Consider the following 22819-nt stretch of genomic DNA (forward strand, 5'->3'; position numbering starts at 1 on the left):
AACCCTAACCCAGAACTGATCATCAGTTCAGGTCTGTGAGTGTGTGTGTGTGTGTGTGTGAGAGTGTGCGTGTTTTTGTGATATACCAGGACAATTTTGTAAGTTATAAACTGGTAATTACAAGGTTATTATGCTATAAATGTGATTTATGAGGACATTTCTAGTGTCCCCATAATTCAAATCGCTTAAAAATCATACTAAACAATGTTTTATTGAAAATGTAAAAATGCAGAAGGTTTTCTGTGAGGGTTAGGTTTAGGGGTTGTGTTAGGTTTAGAGGATAGAATCTATAGTTTATACAGTATAAAAGTCATTATGTCTATGGAAAGTCCTCATAATGATAGGTAGACCAACGTGTGTGTGTGTGTGTGTGTGTGTGTGTGTGTGTGTGTGTGTGTGCCAACTCTTATAAAGCTCAACACATTTTCACTCACTGTGCATTTATACCGTTCTAAAGAAATTCCTCTTTTACACGTGTAATACACATGACAGCATAAACGGCTTGAGAGATACATGTGTCAGTCTTTGTTATCTGAAGTGATATATCTGGTGTCTTCTCATTGGCCAACATCCATTTCTGACCCTCGGAGAACTTTAGAAACAGTGATATATTAAGTACGCATGGGCTGCAGAGTGCCAACATGTCGATTTGCACGAGTTAGTGTGACCGCGGCTTATTTTAACCAGCCATTTTATTGTAGGTAAATGACGCTGTCATTTTTACTGGCGCAGAAACGTGCAGTCCGGAAACAGTCCGACATACACAGGATTAAAATCCCAGAGAAGTTCTGGTAATATTATATTTCCCCATGTCTCCAGATAAAATGAATCCTGTCCTAACTCAGGTCTATTGAAAGAGAAATCTCAGTGATGATGCACACACACACACACACACATATAACTGCCCCACAGAAACCAGCTGAACATTCTGTCGTGTTTCTGTGTCTCTTCTGTTCTCCCCTTATTCTACCTCATAAAAACTCAAAGCATTAGACATGTTACCAGCACAAGGTCAAAAGGTCACAGTGTGGGCAGACGGTCTCTCGGATGACATCTGGATGTCATTCCTCTCCTTCAAATATTCCCTTGCCCACTCTCTCTCTCTCTCTCTCTCGCTCTCTCTGTCTCTGCTGCTCTTTGTTTATTGTCCAGAAATATCTTTGGGACGTGATCAGAGCGCTTTAAAGCTGAGACACCCATTCTGTCCGGACGTCCTGCTGTGTCACGGCGTCGTTTCTGCACTGTCACAGTGGCTGATGTCTCTCTCGCTGTCTCTCTTACAACACAAGTGATTCTTCCTCAGTCAGGAACAGTTCACAGAAATGCTTCATAAGTAGAAACTATAGCAGAAATGCAAGTGAGACTGCACAAAAGTGCAACTGTAAAGAGTATTTTGTTTATGTAAGTGTTTAGAAAAGAGTATGGTGAATGTGGATCAGACACATCAGCCACATCACTCATCCACATCTGCCCCCGGTACTGTACTTCACTACCTCTGCCTGTCTCCTTGCCTGCCTGTCTGTCTGCCTGTCGGTCTCCTTGCCTGCCTGTCTTTCTGCCTGCCTGTCTGTCTCCTTGCCTGCCTGTCTTTCTGCCTACCTGTCTGTCTCCTTGCCTGCCTGTCTGTCTGCCTGCCTGTGTGCCTGAGTGTCTGCCTGTCTGTCTCTCTGCCTGCCTGTCTGTCTGTCTGTCTGACTGCCTGTCGAGAGCGGCCCATTCGCGGCGCTGTTGAGTACGGGGCAGTCGTGCTGCTGTTGAGAGTGGGGCAGTCGTGGCGGTGTCGAGAGCAGGCCAGTTCCGGCGGTGTCCAAAGCGGGCCAGTCGCGGTGCTGTCGAGAACGGGGCAGTCGCAGTCGTGGCGCTGTCGAGAGCGGGCCAGTCGCAGTCGTGGCGCTGTCGAGAGCGGGCCAGTCGCAGTCGTGGCGCTGTCGAGAGCGGGCCAGTCGCAGTCGTGGCGCTGTCGAGAGCGGGCCAGTCGCAGTCGTGGCGCTGTCGAGAGCGGGCCAGTCGCAGTCGTGGCGCTGTCGAGAGCGGGCCAGTCGCAGTCGTGGCGCTGTCGAGAGCAGGCCAGTCGCGATGGTGTCGAGAGCGGGTCAGTCGCAGTCGTGGCGCTGTCGAGAGTGGGCCAGTCGCGGGGCTGTTGAGAGCGGGCCAGTCGCAGGGCTGTTGAGAGCGGGCCAGTCGCAGTTGCGGCACTGTCGAGAACAGGGCAGTCGTGCCGCTGTCGAGAGCGGGTTCACTCACGCCGCTGTCGAGAGCGGGCCAGTCGCGCCGCTGTCAAGAGCGGGCAAGTCGCAGTCGCGCCGCTGTCGCAAGTGGGCCAGTCACAATCAAGTGTTATTGGAGGATTTTACAAATATATTATAGATACTGCTGTGGCGGATTTAACCAGTATGAATCCTTTTTAATTAAATTTACTCTCCAGAGTGGAAATGTTCTGAGAGTGCAGATCAACGGGGGTTCAGTTTGAGCCGTCTAGCGCCCCCTTCTGTAAAGACAGCGCTGTGTCTCATAAAACGGGTCATTTCTGATCATATTTGGCTCAATATCGTAATAGGTTGACAAACATGTCTCTGCATTTTTAGTCATGAAAAATCTTTTTAAAATAGCCAATAAATATAAATAAATAATTAAATAAAAGTTATAATTCTGTACTCTAACCTTTATGATATGAACCACTTCTCTGACATTTAAAGTTATTTATGTGTTTATTTTGTATTTTTAATAAAAGCGTTGGTGCAAGGCCAAACAAGTGTGCAAAACAAAATTATTATTATTAATAATTTAAATGATTTAATAAGAATGTTTGTCCCTTGATTTCATGGCAATAATGTTATCAACGTAAAAACAGTTTTTTAATGTTTTAAATACAAACATTTGTGGAAAATAATGTGTTATAAAATATTTACCTGCAGCGTTTATAGGCAAAAACTGAACTGAATGGAGAATTTCAATATTAAGTTGGAAAGTCTCATTTTTGGAGAATAATTTATAAATCATGAGACACATCACGAGTCATATGCATTTCAGTTTACAGACACACTTATTCTGCATTTTAATGAGCACAGGACAATAACACATCCGTTTCATCATATATAATCAATACATAAAGATGCATATTGAGATATGTTGTACTTGTGATTAATAATACATTAACTGAAGGAACAAATACAAAATGTGTTTTAATGATATCTTGAGTAAAGTCCTTGAAAACAAATAGAAATGTGCTTGAAATTAACTTTGAAGCATCTGTATGAACCCTGTTGTTATTCAATCATAAAATACATCAAACTAATTCATGCATTTAGCAAACGTCAAGTCAACTTTATTTGTATAGCGCCTTTCACAACACATCATTTCAAAGCAGCTTTACAGAAGATCAGCATTAACAGACGATAAAACTAATGTCTATAATGTCGATGAATCATCATTGTCTAATTAGATAAAATATGATTTAATCGTATTATCACTAGCAAGGATGACGCCACAACAATGAAGATGAAGGATTTTTATTGAATGGTCGTGTTTGGATGAAATAGGGAGGGAAACGATGTTGAGGTCCTCGATCCGGCTGATTGAGGAGTCTTGGCAGGTAGCAAGCCAGGTGACCAGAAGACCCCCAAGGTTTTAAATGAGCAGATACGGGCTTGAGCTTGACGGAGGCCATTGAGATTATTGCGGATGTATGAGCGATATGCTTCGGATGACCAGCGATCTAGGACTCTGATTGTTTTGTCCGAGATACCCGTGCTGTCGGCCATGGTGGCTGCTCCGATCCGGAAGGAATGGATGGAGTAGTGCTCGGGAGATATTCCGGAGATGCTGAGGATATTTTGAAAGTGTTTGTTAAACAAGAATCTTGTAGCCATTTTTTTGTTCTCTGCGAGAAAGAGTGGTTCTTGAGGTAATGAATGGTTGGCATATCTGGAAAGTATGTATTCTGAAAGTGGCTCGTATGGACTGAGGAAGAGTTGAGGCGAAAAATGTAGATGGGAAATGACTCTCCTAGTTGGTCGGTTTTACTTTTCTTCAGTGTGTATATGAGGGAATCTGAAGTATGAGCTATGATGGGAACGTCTGATTGTTGGACGAAGCATCTAAACTCGGGCGGCCATTCGGAAAAGAACCAACGACCGCTGTAGTATCCCCCGAAGTCAGTGGAAGGTGCTGCATCTGTGTACAGCTGAATGTCTTCTGGTTGAGTGATGTAGTCGTTATAGAAGAAGGATATGCCGTTCCATGAAGATAGGATCTTTTGCCAGAGGTGCATTTCCATTTTACAAGCTTCGTCCAGAGTGACTTTGTCATGGAGAGAGGGGATTGTTGCTGCTTATGTTAGGAGGTTGGAAAGGAAACATTTTCCTTGGGGGATTATTCTGATGGCGTAGTTAAGGTGACCGAGGAGCGCTAACAGTTGTTGCTTTGTGCACCTGACTGCTAGAAGATAATTTGATAGGAGCAGTGATATGCCTATTTTTGTGGGAGGTAACAACAACAACAACTTGCATTTATGTAGCGCTTTTCTCAAACTCATAGTGCTTTACATAGTGTAGGGGGGAATCTCCTCATCCACCACCAGTGTGCAGCATCCACCTGGATGATGCGACTGCAGCCATAGTGCGCCAGAACGCACACCGCACACCGCACACCAGCTATTGGTGGAGAGGAGATGGTAGAGTGGTGTAGCCAATTCAGAGATGGAGATTATTAGGAGGCCATGATAGATGGGGCCAATGGGGGAATTTGGCCAGGACACCGGGGTTAAACCCCTACTCTTTACGAGAAAGTGCCTTAGGGATTTTTAATGACCCCAGAGAGTCAGGACCTCGGTTTAACGTCCCATCCGAAAGACGGTGCTTTTTTACAGTATAGTGTCCCCGTCACTATACTAGGGCATTAGGACCCACACAGACCATAGGGTGAGCACCCCCTGCTGGGCTCCCTAATACCTCTTCCAGCAGCAGGGGGTATTAGGGAGCCCAGCAGGGCTCCCTAATACCCCCTGACCTCCTTCCCCAGGAGGTCTCCCATCCAGGTACTGGCCAGGCTCAACGCTGCTTAGCTTTAGTGGGCAACCAGGCAATAGCTGCAGGGTGATATGGCAGCGGCTAAAGGTATACAGAGTCTAATGTGATACCTAGAAACTCGATAGAAGTGTGTGGCCCAGAGGTTTTCTCTTTTGACAGGGGAACACCTAGTTTGGAAAAGACTTTGATGAGGGTGGAAAGCCCTGAGTGGGGAGGTGCTGATGGAGGTGTGATGATGAGGAAGTCGTCGAGAAGGTGGAGGACGTAGGGAAGCTTGTAGTTATTGATGAGGATCCAGCATAAGGCCTCTGAGAGGGAGTCGAAAATCTTGGGGCTGCTTCTACAGTCGAAGGTGAGGCCCACTGCGAAATAGTAAGCTCCTTTCCAGAATATTCCAAAGTAACACCAGAAATCTGGGCAAATGGGCATGACTTTGAAAGTGTTGGTGATGTCTGCTTTAGAGAGCCATGCTCCGTGGCCTGCCTTGTCGAGAAACTGAGACAAACGGAGCTGAGGAAGTTGGTTCAGTATAAGTGTGTTGACAGGAATAGCTGATTGGTTGAGGCGTGGTCCGCTCCCGAACTTTAGTTAACTTATTAACTTAATTAAAAACAAGAAATTAAATAATAATTTTATATATTTATAAACCCAGTGAGCAGCTGAAGGTGACTGAAGGAACACAAAACTCCATAAGATGTTGATTAATGGAGAAAAATAATCTTGGGAGAAACCAGCCTCACTCTGGGGGCCAGTTCCCCTCTGACTAACCCCACCCTAACCCTAAACCAGACTCACTGTGGGGGCCAGTTCCCCTCTGACTAACCCCACCCTAACCCTAAACCAGACTCACTGTGGGGGCCAGTTCCCCTCTGATTAACCCCACCCTAACCCTAAACCAGACTCACTGTGGGGGCCAGTTCCCCTCTGACTAACCCCACCCTAACCCTAAACCAGACTCACTGTGGAGGCCAGTTCCCCTCTGACTAACCCCACCCTAACCCTAAACCAGACTCACTGTGGGGGCCAGTTCCCCTCTGACTAACTCCACCCTAACCCTAAACCAGGCTCACTGTGGGGGCCAGTTCCCCTCTGACTAACCCCACCCTAACCCTAAACCAGACTCACTGTGGGGGCCAGTTCCCCTCTGACTAACCCCACCCTAACCCTAAACCAGACTCACTGTGGGGGCCAGTTCCCCTCTGGCTAACATCATGAATATAATGTAAATATTACTTATGCATAGTTAAAGTCATGCTTTAACATTATTAAACTAAGTGTTAAGGGTCATTGATTAAACATCGATTTTGTTTGAACTGTAAGATTAATGGCTAATGTCTTTGAAGTTCATCCTGGATTAACTGCAGAAGTTCACATAGATGCAATTGTCCTTGTTAATTGGCTGATGAAGGCTTTTGTTGGCAATTGTTAGTCTATGCATTCCATTTCAAGATCGTAGTCCATAAATAGACCGAGGTGATGCAGGCAGAGATCAGGGATGTGATTTCGGTGAGGTTCGGTGTGGTCCATCCTAAATCCAAGGTTCAGACAATGGCATATGAAGTATCCCATGTCTTTTGGTTGGAGTTGGTATCAGTTCATCCTCTGAAGGCCATCATAATAGACTGAAGTGATGTTTGGCACCGGCTGCATTTAGTCATCATCATTCAGCAACACGTAGCAGTGGAGTCCAACACGAAGCAGGAATGGTGCTGGATCCAGCCGGTTCTGGTGACCTCAGGATAGGAGTCCCGAGGTTGAGACATGGAACAAAATACAATAATATAAGCATAGATGCCATTCAATTTATTGCAGAGTTACAGATCATCATCACTGTTTCTGGTTCTGGCAGACCCAATTAAAGCAGCCTAATTGTGAGTTGAAGGATAAATTAGGTGTATGTCTGGCTAAATAGATGAGTCTTTAGTCTAGACTTAAACTGATAGAGTGTGTCTGCATCTCAAACAGTGTTAGGGAGACTATTCCATAGTTTAGGAGCCAAATATAAAAAGGATCTACCTCCTTTTGTGGATTTTGATATTCTAGGAACTATTAACAGGCCAGAATTTTGCGATCATAATGAATGTGATGGAATATAGTGTGGTAGAAGGTAACTTAATTACTGTTGAGACCATTCAAAGCTTTGTACTTAAATAACAGAATTTTAAAATTAATACAGAATTTAACAGGTAACAATGTAACAATGATAAAATGGGGCTAATATGATCATATCTCTTGGTTCTCGTCAGCACTCTGGCTGTTGCAATTTGAACCAACTGAAGTTTATTTATTGATCTTGCTGGACATCCTCCCAGTAATGCATTACAGTAATCTAGTCTTGAGGTCATGAACGCATTAATTAGTTTTTCGGCATCAGCAACAGAGAGCATATGCCTTCATTTAGCAATATTTCTGAGGTGGAAGAATGCTGTTCTACAAACATTTGTAATTTGATTTTCAAAGGACAGATTGGTATCAAATATAACACCTAAGTTCTTCGATGTTGAAGATGATGTAACAGTACATCCATCGAGAGTCAAATTATATTGTAGTGGCTTATTTTTAGAGTTTTTTGGTCAAATAATTAATACCTCTGTTTTGTCAGAATTGAGTAGAAGGAAATTTCTGGCCATCCAATCTTTTATTTCATTGACACATGCTTCTAATTTCGAGAATTGTGAAATCTCATCAGGTTTTGAAGAAATATAAAGTTGTGTATCGTCAGCATAGCAGTGGAAACTTATTCCACGATTCCTGATAATATCTCCCAGTGGAAGCATATACATTGAGAAAAGCAGAGGCCATAAAACTGATCCCTGTGGCACTCCATACTTTACTTTTGTTTGGTTTGACAATTCCTCATTTACATAGACAAAGTGGTAGCGGTCTGCTAAATATGACCTAAACCATGCTAATGCAACTCACAAATGCCAACATAATTCTCCAGCCTATTCAAGAGAATGTCGTGATCCATCGTGTCGAATGCAGCACTAAGATCTAAAAGCACTAGAAGAGAAATGCAGCCGCGATCAGATGATGAGAGTCATGTGTAACTCTGATAAGTGCAGTCTCTGTACTGTGATGAGGTCTAAATCCTGACTGAAATTCTTCGTATATACTATTTCTCTGTAGAAATGAAAATATTTGGGAGGATACTAAATTTTCTAGTATTTTTGACATAAACGGGAGATTTGAAATCGGTCTATAATTAGCCAGTTCTCCAGGATCAAGTTGTGGCTTCTTAATAAGCGTTTTGATAACTGCCATTTTAAAGTTTATTGGGACATGTCCTAAGAATAGCGAGGAGTTAATAATATTAAGAAGAGGTTCTGAAATTACAGGCGATACCTCTTTTAAGAGCTTAGTTGGTATAGGATCTAACAAACATGTTGTGGCTTTTAGTGCCTGTCTGTAGCTACAGACACTATCCTTCCATGCACCACGAAATACTTCTAATTTTGTATTTTTCCACATGCGCTCCATTTTCCGAGCTGTTCTCTTAAGAACATGAGTGAGATCATTGTACCATGGTGCAGGGCTTATTTCTTAAATTGTCTTTAATCGAAGTGGGGCGACACTATAAAGAGTGCTAGAGAAGACTGCATTAATATTTTTTGTTATTTCATCAAGTTCTTCTAGTCTTTGGGGCTTATTGAGTGTATGAGATAGATCTGAGAGATTATTAGTGAAGCTATCTTTAGTGGTCGAAAGAATAGTTCTACCTGAATGATAGCATGTTGTAGATTGAGTAACACTAGCTGATTGCAAATTACAAGAGACGAGGTAATGATCCGAGATGTCATCGCTCTGCTGCAGAATTTCTATATTATCAACATCAACACCATGTGACAGAATTCAATCTAGCATATGATTATGGTGATGAGTTGGTCCTGTTACATTTTGTCTGACTCCAAGAGAGTTGAGAATATCGATAAATGCTAATCCTAATGTATCATTTTCATTATCTATGTGAATGTTGAAGTCACCAACAATTAAAGCTCTATCTACAGTAACTACAAGATCTGATAAACAAATTCACCAATGAAATCAGAATAAGGCCCGGGTGATCTATACACTGTAGCAAGGACAAAAGATGACAGAGATTTTTATTTATATCTGACGGTGTCACATTAAGCATTATTAGTTCAAAAGACTTACATTTATATCCTGTCCTCTGAGTAACACCAAAAACTTCACTAAATTGTAGCAACACCTCCTCCTCGACCCTTCAGACGAGGCTCATGTTTATAACAATAACCTGGGGGAGTAGATTCATTTAAACTAATATATTCATCCGGTTTAAGCCAGGTTTCAGTCAAACAGAGCGCATCCAATCTATGATCTGTAATCATTTCATTTACAATTAGTGCTTTGGTAGAACGAGATCTAATGTTTAGTAGCCCTATTTTTATATGATGTGTATTTTTAATTTGTTTGTTTTGTTCAAGTTTGACCTTAATCACATTTTTTCTAAATGATTTATTGAGCGTATTGTGTTTGGTAGTTCGGGGAACAGACACAGTCTCTATGTGTTGTAGTTTATGTGACCTGTGTGACATCTCAAGGCAGCTAGCAGACGCTTGGATTAACCAGTTTGTCTGCTTCCTGACCTGGGCCCCAGTTAGTCAAATACTACCACTATTAAGACTATGAGCCAAATTACTAGAGAGGAGAGCGGCACCTTCTCTGGAGGGATGGAGTCCGTCTCTTTAGCAGGTCAGGTCTACCACCAAAAACTCTTCCAATTGTCTATAAATCCTATATTATTCTTCAGACACCACTCAGACATCCAGCCATTCAGTGACACTAATCTACTATAAACCTCATCACCACGACCAGCAGGGAGGGGACCAGAGCATATTACAGTGTCTGACATCGTTTTTGCAAATTCGCACACCTCTTTAACATTATCTTTAGTGATCTTCGACTGGCGAAGCAGGACATCGTTAGTGCCGACATGGATAACAATTTTAGAAAATCTATGTTTAGCATTAGCCAGCACTTGTAAATTTGATTTGATATCAGACACTCTGACCCCCAAAATGCAATTAACAATAATGGCTGGAGTCTCTATTTCCACGATCCTTACAATAGAATCACCAATAACAAGGGCTCTTTCAATATGATTCTCAGTGGGTGTATCACTGAGTGGTGAGAATCGATTGGATGCCCTAACAGGAATGGAAGAGTGGTGTCTCTTTGCTGAGCAAGTATTCCACTGAGACGTCACCCAAATGCCTTGCTGCAGGGGCTCTACAGCCGGAACCAAAGTATGTGTGTTGCTCTCTGTACTGCCCGCATCCGAAACAGTATCTACCGGCTTCTCTTTCTCACTGACCTCCACTAGGATGCGAGTCTCTAACTCATTAACCTTCTCCGTCAGCCTGACTAATTCCTTACATTTATCACATGTGAATCCCTCACTGCTGAGAGAGGAGGCTATTGTAAACATGTGACATGTAATGCAGGAAGAAATAGCATGAGCGGATGCCATGACTTACCCCAAATTGTTTGTTGGTTGTTCTTGATAAGCGGTGCTTTGAGATCAATGAAATAATCTGTGTACCGCAGAGGAGAAAAAATGGGTGCGTGCTGAAAAAAAGCACACAGTTGAATCGCGATAAAAATAGAACGCGGATGCAGGTGGAATATGCACGCAGTTGAACCGCGATAAGAGAATAATACGAGGGAAAACCTGATGCGCGCTTAAAAATGGTAGATGTTAAGGATTAAGGCTGAAAACAGATATATAAGCAATGCTAAAAAACTAGCAGGCTACAAACACAGACTCTAGCTAGGGGCCAGTAGCAACCGGTAAAATACACGCAGATGAAACTGGAGAAAAGCTGAAAAACCTGAAATGCAGTAAAATGACAAAGGATATAACTAGGAACGATGACTATAACGATGAACGTTTGAGAATAAGAATAAGCAATGCTAAGCAGCCTTAACAGGCTACAAACAAACTCTCGTACAGCATGCCATGCAGCGATTAATCCAATTACTCGATTAACAAAATAATCAGCAGTGACGGCCTTAAATTCAAAGCGTCCCCTTCAGACACACCGTGGGTTCTGTGGTACACCCCAGACACGAGGACCCTAAAAGGTTAAATGGGGTCAGTGGAGTGATTGTGATCCGGTGCTTTTCAGTGTGTCTGTCAGGAAGAGTTTGGATGCATTAATAGAGTTTCAGCAGATGGTGTGTGTGTGTGTGTGTGTGTATTCTCACTGCTTCAGCTGTTGCTGTATTTATATTTAAACTGATCTGCTGTTGCACACACACTCTTCTCAGCACATGGTGCGTGTGTGTGTCAGTGTGTTTTTGTTATATACTCTGTGTTTTCGTTTTTGTCCAGGTTTATTTGGGAATGGTCTGCTGGATGCTGGAGGTTCCATCGCCATAGCAACACTTACCCCCCTCACCCTCCTGACTGACGGGCACTTTAACGACACGCTCACCGACCCCAGCCCGTCGATGGATGATAACGGAACTGTGTCATCAAGGCAGGTCATCCTTACAAGCCCCGCCCCCCCAGCGTGGGACTCCGCTCAATGGATGCCTCGTGCTGATACCTCTTCTTCCTCCACCTCAGAGGGTTCCTCCACCACGGGCTCTGCGGAGTGGTTGACAGTTGTCTCCACGGCAACAAGCATGAACGCCGAGTCTGGTATGGTCATGAAACGATAGATGAATAATCCTATTAATTTTCTACTTCATGTCTGTTGACGGCATCTCTGTCATGCTGTCGATTGCAAGCAAATAAAAATTGATTTCTATAAACAGATCCAAATTTATTACAGTGATTAAACAAATGAATTATTTTGTAATATTCAATCTTGCCGCCGCATCTTACACTATTTTATTATTTATTTTTTAGTTACCTGGTTGATACGTCTGTCTGTCTGTCTGTCTCTCTGTCTGTCTGTCTGTCCATCTAACTATCTCTGTCTGTCTGCCTGCCTGCCTGCCTGCCTGCCTGCCTGTCTGTCTATCTGTCTGTCTGTTTGTCTGTCTGTCTGTCTATCTGTCTATCTGTGTATCAATTCAATTCAAAGTAGTTTTATTGGCATGAATGTAAACAATACAATATTGTCAAAGCAGAGACTGTATAAAGACAGAACTACTTCTTAATCTATAATTACTTTAGACATATACTTACACGTAAATGAATACACACACATACACTGAGGGTCACTGTGGTGAACATTGGGGTGACACGGGGGTAAAACACATAACACAGATTCACCCACTGTCTCTCAGGCTGTGACGCGTCAAAACGTATCTTGCAGCCAGTGCTGCTGTGTGTCCCTCTCCAAGTATTATGTTCATTTGTTCTTGTTCTGTCATTGTTATAAATTTGCCTATGCTGTGTGTTAATTTATGCATATAAATGTCCCTTGTATTTTTAAATTTTGGGCAGTGAAGGAGAAAGTGCACCTCTGTCTCAACCTCACCTGTCGTACAGTGAGCACACACCCTTTCTTCTCTGGGTAACCATGTTTTTCTGTGTCTGCCTCTCTCGATGGCGAGACTGTGCTCACTGAGCCTGTACTTGCTCAGGATCTGTCTCTCTCTCTCACTGTCTGTCTCTCTCGTTGGCGAGACTGTGCTCACTGAGCCTGTACTTGCTCAGGATCTGTCTCTCTCTCTCACTGTCTATCTCTCTCGATGGCGAGACTGTGCTCTCTCAGCCTGTACTTGCTCAGGATCTGTCTCTCTCTCTCACTGTCTGTCTCTCGATTGTGAGACTGTGCTCACTGAGCCTGTACTTGCTCAGGATCTGTCTCTCTCTCTCACTGTCTGTCTGTCTCTCTCACTGTCTGTCTGTCTCGATGGCGAGACTGTGCTCACTGAGCCTGTACTTGCTCAGGATCTGTCTCTCTCTCACTGTCTGTCTCTCGATTGTGAGACTGTGCTCACTGAGCCTGTACTTGCTCAGGATCTGTCTCTCTCTCTCACTGTCTGTCTCTCGATTGTGAGACTGTGCTCACTGAGCCTGTACTTGCTCAGGATCTGTCTCTCTCTCTCACTGTCTATCTCTCTCGATGGCGAGACTGTGCTCTCTCAGCCTGTACTTGCTCAGGATCTGTCTCTCTCTCTCACTGTCTGTCTCTCGATTGTGAGACTGTGCTCACTGAGCCTGTACTTGCTCAGGATCTGTCTCTCTCTCTCACTGTCTATCTCTCTCGATGGCGAGACTGTGCTCTCTCAGCCTGTACTTGCTCAGGATCTGTCTCTCTCTCTCACTGTCTGTCTCTCGATTGTGAGACTGTGCTCACTGAGCCTGTACTTGCTCAGGATCTGTCTCTCTCTCTCACTGTCTGTCTGTCTCTCTCACTGTCTGTCTGTCTCGATGGCGAGACTGTGCTCACTGAGCCTGTACTTGCTCAGGATCTGTCTCTCTCTCACTGTCTGTCTCTCTCGATGGCGAGACTGTGCTCACTGAGCCTGTACTTGCTCAGGATCTGTCTCTCTCTCTCTCACTGTCTGTCTCTCTCTCTCACTGTCTGTCTCTCTTGATGGAAAGACTGTGCTCCCTGAGTCTGTACATCCTCAATGCTTTTCTTAAATTCACATCAGTCACCGTGCTCAGGTAGTTTGCCACGGTGTACTCTCGATTTAGTGCCGAATAACATCCAACTTGTGTTGATTTTTAATGGTGTTTGTCTTTTTCTGTGTTTATAATTTGGTTGGTTTGAATGATTGTGAGTTTGTCCTGAGGTCGTCTGATCTCAGAGGGGACTCCTCGCCCCGCTCAGCTCTTGGTGTTTTAGGGCTTTGTAATGGTATGTGTTGGGGTCACTTGTCTTTAGGTGTTTCCAGAATTTGATGGCTCTTTTTTGGATGTTTAGAAGGAGAGGGTATTGGCCTAATTCTGCCCTGCATCCGTTGTTTGGTGTTTTTCTATGAACTTTGAGTATTCTTTTGAAAAATTCTGAATGTAAATTGGGAAAAACATCCCATTGAAACTCTACAAAGTCACATTTTATAGGTGGACCCCACACTTCACTGCCATATAATGCAATTGGTTCAATTATTGATTTGAAAACTTTGAGCCAAATTTGAATTGGAATATCAATTTGAATTGATCTTTTTATGGCATAGAAGCCCTTTGAGCTTTCTCTTTGAGTTCATTCACAGCCAAAGTGAAGTTGCCAGTTGGAGTTATTTTCAGGCCGAGGTAAGTGTATGTGTTTGTGCTCTCAATGGTTCTGTGTGAGAGTGTGAATGTGTGTTTTGGTCCCTGAGATCTGGAGCGTTTCTGGAACATCATGACTCTAGTTTTCTGGAGGTTGACGGTCAGGGCCCAGGACTGACAGTAATCCTCCAGCAGATCCAGGCTGTCCTGAAGCCCCTCTTTAGTGGGCGACAGGAGAACCAGGTCATCTGCATAGAGGAGACACTTTATTTCTGCGTCATGAGTGAGACCTTGAATGGGAGAATGTTCTAGTATATTAGCCAATTGGTTGATGTAAACGTTGAAGAGGGCGGGGCTTAAACTGCAGCCCTGTCTCACTCCACGCCTCTGGAGAAAAAAATCAGTTCTTTCCAGTTTTAACAGCGCATTGACTGGCTGTGTACATTGATTTGATCACATCATAGAATTTTCCCCCTACACCACTGTCAATAAGTTTGAGATATAATCCTTCATGCCAGATTGAATCAAATGCTTTCTTAAAATCTACAAAACAAGCGAAAATTTGTCTTTTATTTTGATGTACATATTTATCAATGAGTGTCTGTAGGGTGAAAATGTGATCAGATGTGCGACAGTTTGGCATGAATCCAGTCTGACATTTCCTCAAGACATTGTGCTTCATAAGGAAGTGTAAAAGTCTGGTGTTTAAAATACTGCAGAACACCTTCCCCAGATTACTGTTCACACAGACGCTTCGGTAGTTATTAGGGTCTAATTTATCTCCACTCTTATAAATGGGGCTGATGAGTCCCTGACTCCAGATCTCAGGGAAATGACCCGCACACAGAACATCATTGAACAGTTTCAGGATCGCCAGTTTGAAGTTTTGGTCGGAGTGTTTCAGCATCTCATTTAGGATGCTGTCCACACCACAGGCATTTGGGGCTCGAGTATTTGCCATTACCTTGTTCCAACTCTTTCATTGTGATGGGGAATCTAAAGGGTTTTGATTTGTTTTAATTGATCTTTTCAAATGGTCTAATTTATTAATGATTTCATTTAGATTTCCAGTTGGGTGTAAAGTTCTTGGAAATGTTTTTTCCACAGCCCTCCATCTTGGATTGCCAGATCTTCTTGATTTGTATAATAATTTCCATTTATCCCAGAATTGGTTTGTTTTGATTGATTTTTCAATTTCTTCAAGCTGGCTCTGCAAAGATTTAGTTTTTTAGTGTGGCTTTATATTGTCTTAATGCCTCACAGTACTGAAGACGAAGGTCCGGATTATCTGGTTGACGGTGTTTTTGGTTGGTTGAGTCTTACAGTCTGAATCAAACCATTTTTCAGTGTCCAATTTCTTTTTTGTAATTTTGACGAGTGCCAAATCACTTTTTTGTGCTGTTTTGTAGAATATATAATTGAGATGTTTCACTGCCTGATTGATGCTGAATTGAGTATTGCTGTATTTGGGATGAATGTAAGAGAGATTGTATTTGCTGTAATCAGTGATGCTGTTTTCTGTCCATTTGAATGATATTATTATCCTCTCTCTCTCTCTCTCTCTCTCTCTCTCTCTCTCTCTCACTGTCTGTCTGTCTCTCTCACTGTCTGTCTCTTTACCCTTTTAATATCAAACATCTTGTTTCTTTGACCTCTACAGACAAGCTGCTAATCTAATTTAAACACAGATATTTATTTTCCCGCTGTGTCCGTGTGTGTGTCCGTCCGTGTGTGTGTCCGTCCATGTGTGTGTGTGTATGTGTGTGTGTGTGTCCGTGTGTGTGTGTGTATGTGTGTGTGTCCGTCCGTCCGTGTGTATCCGTCCGTGTGTGTGTCCGTGTGTGTCCTTGTGTGTGTGTCCATGTGTGTGTGTATCCGTGTGTGTGTGTGTGTCTATGTGTGTGTGTCCGTCTGTGTGTGTCCGTCCATGTGTGTGTATGTGTGTGTGTCCGTCCGTGTGTGTGTGTCCGTGTGTGTGTGTGTCCATGTAGGTGTGTATCCATGTGTGTATCCGTGTGTGTGTGTCCATGTGTGTATGTGTGTGTGTCAATGTGTGTGTGTCCGTATGTGTATCCGTGTGTGTCCCCGTGTGTGTATGTGTGCGTGTGTGTCCGTGTGTGTGTATGTGTGTGTGTCCGTGTGTGTGTATCCGTGTGTGTGTCCGTGTGTGTTTATGTGTGTGTGTGTTGTGACCTACAGGATGGTGTGGTGTATCGTTTTATTTGTTCTGTCTTCCATCCAAACGTAATGATTAATCGTATAGAGGTCTGACTGTGTGTTCTTGTCTTTCTGACTTTGACTTGATCACTAGAATCACAATTACTATCAATGACTCTTAGAGAGCACACACACACACGGACACACACACACACACACGAGGACACTGAAATCTCTCATTCCTCAACAGCCAATCAGATTTCATGTTTATTCTGGTGCAGGTTCCTGCTCTGACATCACAGAGAGTCAGTGTCACATGTTGCCGTACAATCAGAGCGGCTTGTTGCCGGGGATGACGGTCGTCAAGAGCAGTGAGCTGCAGATGTTCCTAAAGTTCTTCAGTTATCTGAGTCGCTTGTCCTGCTACAGACACATCATGGTGTTTGGATGCTCCATCGCACTCCCACAATGCATCAGCCATGGAAACCACAGGTCAGTAATGCATCAGAGTAATGAATTCAAACAGATTTGAGTGCCATCGTATGTGTCCCATTTATCAGTTTCAACACTTAATTGGATCACAGTCTACTGTGCAGAACACTACTGTTATATCACCAGAGTAAAAGATAAACAATTATGATGTCCCAGGCCTCACTAAGGTCCTCTGTGGTGTATCTTACGCATTGGGCTGCTTTAATTTCAGTGAATGTGTTCAGGGATATGGGTGAAGTTTGACACCTCTGCTCCACATATCGGCATTGTTAAATCGCTGTCCTGTCCCAGCTCCTCCATTACTCCGATGATGCTTAATCCGATACAAATCTGATGGACTGCGCTGTAAAATGTCTGTGATAATCTATTTTAATCTGTCATACTTGATTTCCTTGAATCTCATTCAGGGGCGTAACATCCTTTATAATAAGATACACATGACAGTGTCCAACCTTTTGTAATTTTTTTTTCTTTTGTTTTTCTATTGATTCCTAAAAAACATATATTTATATAATTATGGAATCAACATTTAAACCTCACAACCACCCCACCCTGACCCCTAATATCCCTGTGGTCACATATGAGTATTGACACATGATTACACGTCCAGCACCGTCCCCGTCCCCTTTCTCCATAAACAACTTAAACTTCCCCAGTCTTCTAAATGACTCTTCTTCAAAGTCCGCCACCCTCCCCATCTCCGAGCACCACTCCTGAAATAAGGACGCTCCAGCCGACCTCCAACCCCTTAAAAGAATCTGTCTAGTGATCATGACGCTAGTTAGGACCCAACTCTTCATGTGTCTATTCTTAACGTGGATGACCGCCGACCACAACACATCACTGATTGGATTTGTTTGTTGGGAAGTGGGGCAAGTGGTTGGCATTTTTAGAGGGCTCGGAGTTAGTGGAGAGAGAGGTTTAGATGTGTGTGATTTTATAATATTTGTGTGGGTGTGAATATGCTCATGTGACTATGGGAGTGTTTGTTGGGGGTCGGGTGGGGGAGGGGGAGGGGGGGAGTTTAAATGTTAAATGTTGATTCCATGTATATATGTTTTGTTTTTCATGTCTTCTGTGGGAATCAATAAAACTGTTAATCACAAAACGTGCAGATTTCTCCACAAGCTGTCCCGAAGAAATGATATTACACAATTCAAACTCCAGCTGCTAGGTGGAACCAGCTAAAACAAAGAAGGTGCCCAGCTTCCTCGGAGAGTCAAGTGAATGTTCAGTGAGTCAGGCCCACTAAACAGCAACATGAAAGTCACCAAATGTTTTTTTCACACCATTGACTTTATGAAGGACATCGCTTGCTGTGGGCATGTAAATGTTTTGCGGCCATCTTTAGCATCTATTCTCAATTTGGCCGGGAACATCAGTGCAAAAGTGATCTTCCATTAATGTAAGAGTTTCTTTTATTCCTTGAATCGATCATGTTTCTCTTGTCGAATACGCAAAATTGGAAACAAGAAAATGTTGTGGCTCTTCCAAGAAAGCTTTCCTTTACTCCTCGCCTCACGTAACACGAGATCTTTATCGGATGATCTCAGAAATTTGTCCAGAATTGATCGGGTCTGTCTCCCTCAGTGGATCTCCGAGGCGGGACTCTGTGAGCTCGCTCGATCTCCAGCTTATGGCCTGTTATGTCGAGCAGACTCGGGAAGAGCTCTTCTAGGAATTTTACCATATCTCGGCCTTCTTCATGCTCAGGAATTCCAACAATTCAGACGTTATTCCGCCGGTTCTCACAGCTAATTCCCTCTCCGATAACTCCAGATAATCGATCCGTCTCTCCACGTCCCTGATACTTGTAACCAACTCAGAGAATTTCGTTTCATCGCAGTAATCGATCAATGTATTACTGCAAGATCCTTTTAAGACCTTCTTCAGCATCACAGTCATGCTCGCCAGTTGACACTGAAGTTCTCCCGCCGCACCGTCCAAACTGAGTCCCTGATCTGCGGCCCTGTCTGGGGTTTCAGCTTGAGCAAGGAACTGTGTTTTAATGTCTCTAGAGGATTTTGAATTCTTTGACATATTGTCTCCATTGAACAGTTATGTAGCAGGGTGTATCGAATCTCACCGGTTTATGACACGAAAAGTTTTAAAAACTAGCAAAGTGTGCAGAGCTCGCCGTTCACATGTCCGACCCCTGCATGGCATCACCGCAACTCTAAAACAATGTTTTTAAACTTCACAGATTACGTGTGGTTTTTACAGGAAATAACCGTCCAGTCAACCATTTTGAAAAAGTGTCTCATGTTTCAGCCTGTCTGATGTTAGCATAGCATCTAAAGCTCAGTTACAGGAACTTCATCGAAATAACTGTGAAATCTGCCCTAAACGTGCTTTGATTAAATGCAAGTACTGTGTAAATGGCAGTAAAGAGACACCACTTTATTATCATGCACTGTAGTGTGTGTGTGTGTGTGTGTGTGTGTGTGTCTCTAATGATTGTGGTGATGTCACAGGACTCTGGTGCTGCCATGTCAGTCATTCTGTGAAGCGGCACGTGAAGGTTGTGAACCCGTGCTGCAGATGTTTAATGCGTCCTGGCCGGAGTTCCTGCGATGTTCTCAGTTCACCAATAACAGCGGAGCAGCTGCCGAGAACACACCAGTGTGTTACACACCGCGACACGCCAGAGGAAAACTCTGTAAGTCACAGCGGAGTACAAACTCTGTGTTTAAAGGATTTGACTAGTATTTGTTATAGTATTCTGAATGATAAAGATCTAATATTTATCTTTGTTGTGATTTTGATTATTTTGTCGAGTCATTTTTATTTGTATAGCGCTTTCACAACACACATCGTTTCAAAGCAGCTTTACAGGAAATCATGCATAAACATTTATTATTAATGAAACTGTCATATCTATAATGTCTCAGAGTGATCATTGTGTAGTTTGATTAAATATGATTGTGAATTGTGTATAAGTAATGAAATAATAATTGTATTAATAACCCCAATTATTGTCTTAAGCAATGTGCGGAGGAAGTGACAGCTTCCTGTGTGCAAGTGGAATATGTGTCCCTCGGAAACTTGTGTGCAACGGATACAACGACTGTGACGACTGGAGTGATGAGGCTGATTGCAGTAAGTGAGTGTGTGTGTGTAGTGTGAGAGTGTGAGTGTGTGTGAGAGAGAGAATGTGTGTGTGTGTATGTGAGTGTGTGTGAGAGAGAGAATGTGTGTGTGTGTATATGTAGTGTGTGTGTATGTGAGTGTGAGGTAGTGTGTATGTGAGTGTGAGGTTGTGTGTGTGTGTGTGTGTGTGTGAGAGAGAGAGAGTATGTGTGTGTGTGTGGTGTGTATGTGTGTGAGAGTGTGTGTGTGAGAGAGAGAGAGAGAGAGAGAGAATGTGTGTGTATGTGTGGTGTGTATGTGTGTGTGTGTGTGTGTAGTGTGTGTGTAGTGTGTGAAAGAGAGTATGTGTGTGTGTCAAGTCTTCCGCTTTTTTATTCAGCTCTGCCCAAACTTGAGATGGCGTTCAAACAATGAAGGACGCAAGAAGACAACTCATTGACTTGACTATTTATTTTCTTCTGTTTGCAGAGGTATTTGCAGAAGCAATAGTCAGCAATAGTCAACAATAGGTTGATAATCTTTAAAGATAAAATTGGACAAATGAAACACACATTAATATAATAAAGATGTTATTTAAACTAACATTTAACGTCTCTTTCACCATCACCATATTACCTATAATATAAATCAACTAAATCAAAATGCTTTGACAAGAAATAATAAATGTTAACAAACTTGAACACCTTTCACTCGAATCACACCAAATCATACAAATCTTAGCATCAATCAGTACTGTAGCAAGCAAACTAGCAAAATCCATCAAATATGCTGTAACACAATACTGATCTCTCACAACTTATAGTTTACATCAAAAAATAAATAAATTAAATTCATGTTCATACCAGTTGCGTCTTCAAGCTTGAATTTTTTCTTTTTTTTTCAACTGAATGTGTGTGAAAGTCTTTGCAAGTCCAGCAAGAGATCTTCTCCAAACTTTTCACCTGCCTGTGCTTTGAGAGGTGCACCACTTTATTGTTCCCCCTTGGAAACACACCCTCTCAATGGTTCCCGCCCAGTCACCACACTACACTGCTCTCTACAGGAATTTCTGAATATGACAGAACTTAAAGTAAAACCTCATTATTGTGACGAAACAGTGTGTGTGTAGTGTTTTCCAGGCTGAGGGATTTCCCCTCCCCCAGGACCTCACAGAAATGCTCAGAAATTCTGCAAACCTGTTTCTGGGGGTCGGAGATTGGATCATCGTTCTTTCCCCTAATGATGTTAATAGGTGTGGCACTGCAAATAACTTTTGATAGAATTAAAGAGTGATTTGTTATCACGGGTCATTGAGGCAGACTCAATCTCCACAGCAACCCGCAACCACCACCCATCCTTGCAGCGCCTCATGGCTTTCCGAACCTCCAAGCGAAGGCGGCGGTAAGCCTCGTCTTTCTCTGATGTGGGATGCTGTAGATGATGAGAGTGGGCCTGTCGCTTTTTCTCAGCCAGCCTGAACACCTGCTCCATCAGCCAGGGTCTCTGAGGAGGTCTGGACTGTGTGCCCAAAACTGCAAATGCAGTTACATGAGCCACAGTCTTAAACCTTGCCCATTCCCCCTCAACATCCGGAGGATCCTGCTGGGGCTGCGGTGCCTCAAATATTGGAGGAAGAAGTCGCTCCCTGTTGGTGGTGGGCTGCAGTGCCATCTTTGGAGGAAGTACTGAAGACGATCCGCAGCCTGAGACCAGGAAAGGCACCAGGCAGAGATGATCTCCCAAGATCATTGTGCACAGACTGCCCTACATGACATCATAACAACAGTCTGGACCACTGGGCGGGTTCAATCTGATTCAATCTGAACGCTGTGTGGAAACTACCCAGTTTGTTGCTCCGCACGAAGATTCAGGTATTCTCGGCCACGGTCATTTCCTCCCTTCTCTATGCTTGCGAAATGTGGACCCCCCTAATGGAACATCTTTGCCGGTTAGAAACATTTAGGCTGGCCTGTCTAAGATTCATCCTGGGTTTAACCAGGCTGGATTGTGTGAGGAGCTCACAAATCTTTGAAAGATGTGGACAAAGTCCCATCGGTGAGCTCCTCCGGCAGGCAAGGTTGCGTTGGCTGGGTCATGTGGCCCGCATGCCTAAACAGCTTTGGTTCGGCCGGATAAAGCGGGCATGGCACAGGCTGGAGAAGAGATAGAGTGATGTGGTACAGGAGGATGTGGAACTGATTGAACTTGCAGACTGGTACCAGCGGTGTCAAGATCGGCCTCTTTGGAGGAGGCTTGTGAAGGACGCTACTGGCCAGTTGGCAGTCCTTCACAAGCAGTCGCCCTCCAACAACAACGGAGTGTAGAGGAGCGACGCTCACAACAACGAGCAGAGCGCCAGGTGGCTAAAGCACAGCATGTTTGCACAGTAGGGGGCACAGGTGGCGCATCAGCCAGTCATCTCAGTCAGTCGACCCGTGTCACCTGTTGGATCTGTCCCGTGACCTCCTGCCAGCGGGCGTTTAACACTTCACGTGGCCTTAACGTATAGCCTGGCACAAGCATTGTGGTGACGTCACCACCAGTTAGTGGCACATGGCGGTTGTTGTGTGTGCGTGTGTGTGTGTGTGTGTGTGTATAATGTGAGTGTAAGAGAGTGTGTATGTAGCGTGTGTGTATGTGTGTGTGAGAGAGTGTGTCTATGTGTGTATCTGTGTGATGTGATGTTCATTAATTGTTTATGGTTCATTGAACAAGCATGGAGATCATTGTTTAAACTTTTTACAATAAAGATCTGTAAAGTTATTTAAATTTGTACTAAATTATCTATAAAATACAGTATCAAAAGGGGCATTTGTTTTTTGCTGAGTTATTTTAATAATACAGTGAACTAGACCACGTCTCACACGAATCTTTCACTCCACTTGAGTAACATGACCATCTCATGTTGTTCATAGTGATTGTCTCTGTGTTGTCT

General features: G+C 43.4%; 1 protein-coding gene across 1 annotated transcript in view; it reads left to right on the forward strand.

Annotated features, from left to right (window-relative positions):
• Window positions 1–22819, forward strand: part of corin (corin, serine peptidase) — a 92937-nt gene that overhangs the window by 28789 nt on the left and 41329 nt on the right. Inside the window, exons 4-7 of the mRNA XM_052100861.1 lie at window positions 11383–11694; window positions 16605–16815; window positions 19290–19474; window positions 19801–19914. Coding sequence (XP_051956821.1) covers window positions 11383–11694; window positions 16605–16815; window positions 19290–19474; window positions 19801–19914 — 822 coding nt within the window. The remainder of the gene's footprint in view (window positions 1–11382; window positions 11695–16604; window positions 16816–19289; window positions 19475–19800; window positions 19915–22819) is intronic.

Source organism: Xyrauchen texanus, chromosome 31, assembly GCF_025860055.1.
Source record: "Xyrauchen texanus isolate HMW12.3.18 chromosome 31, RBS_HiC_50CHRs, whole genome shotgun sequence".
Lineage (NCBI taxonomy): Eukaryota > Metazoa > Chordata > Actinopteri > Cypriniformes > Catostomidae > Xyrauchen > Xyrauchen texanus.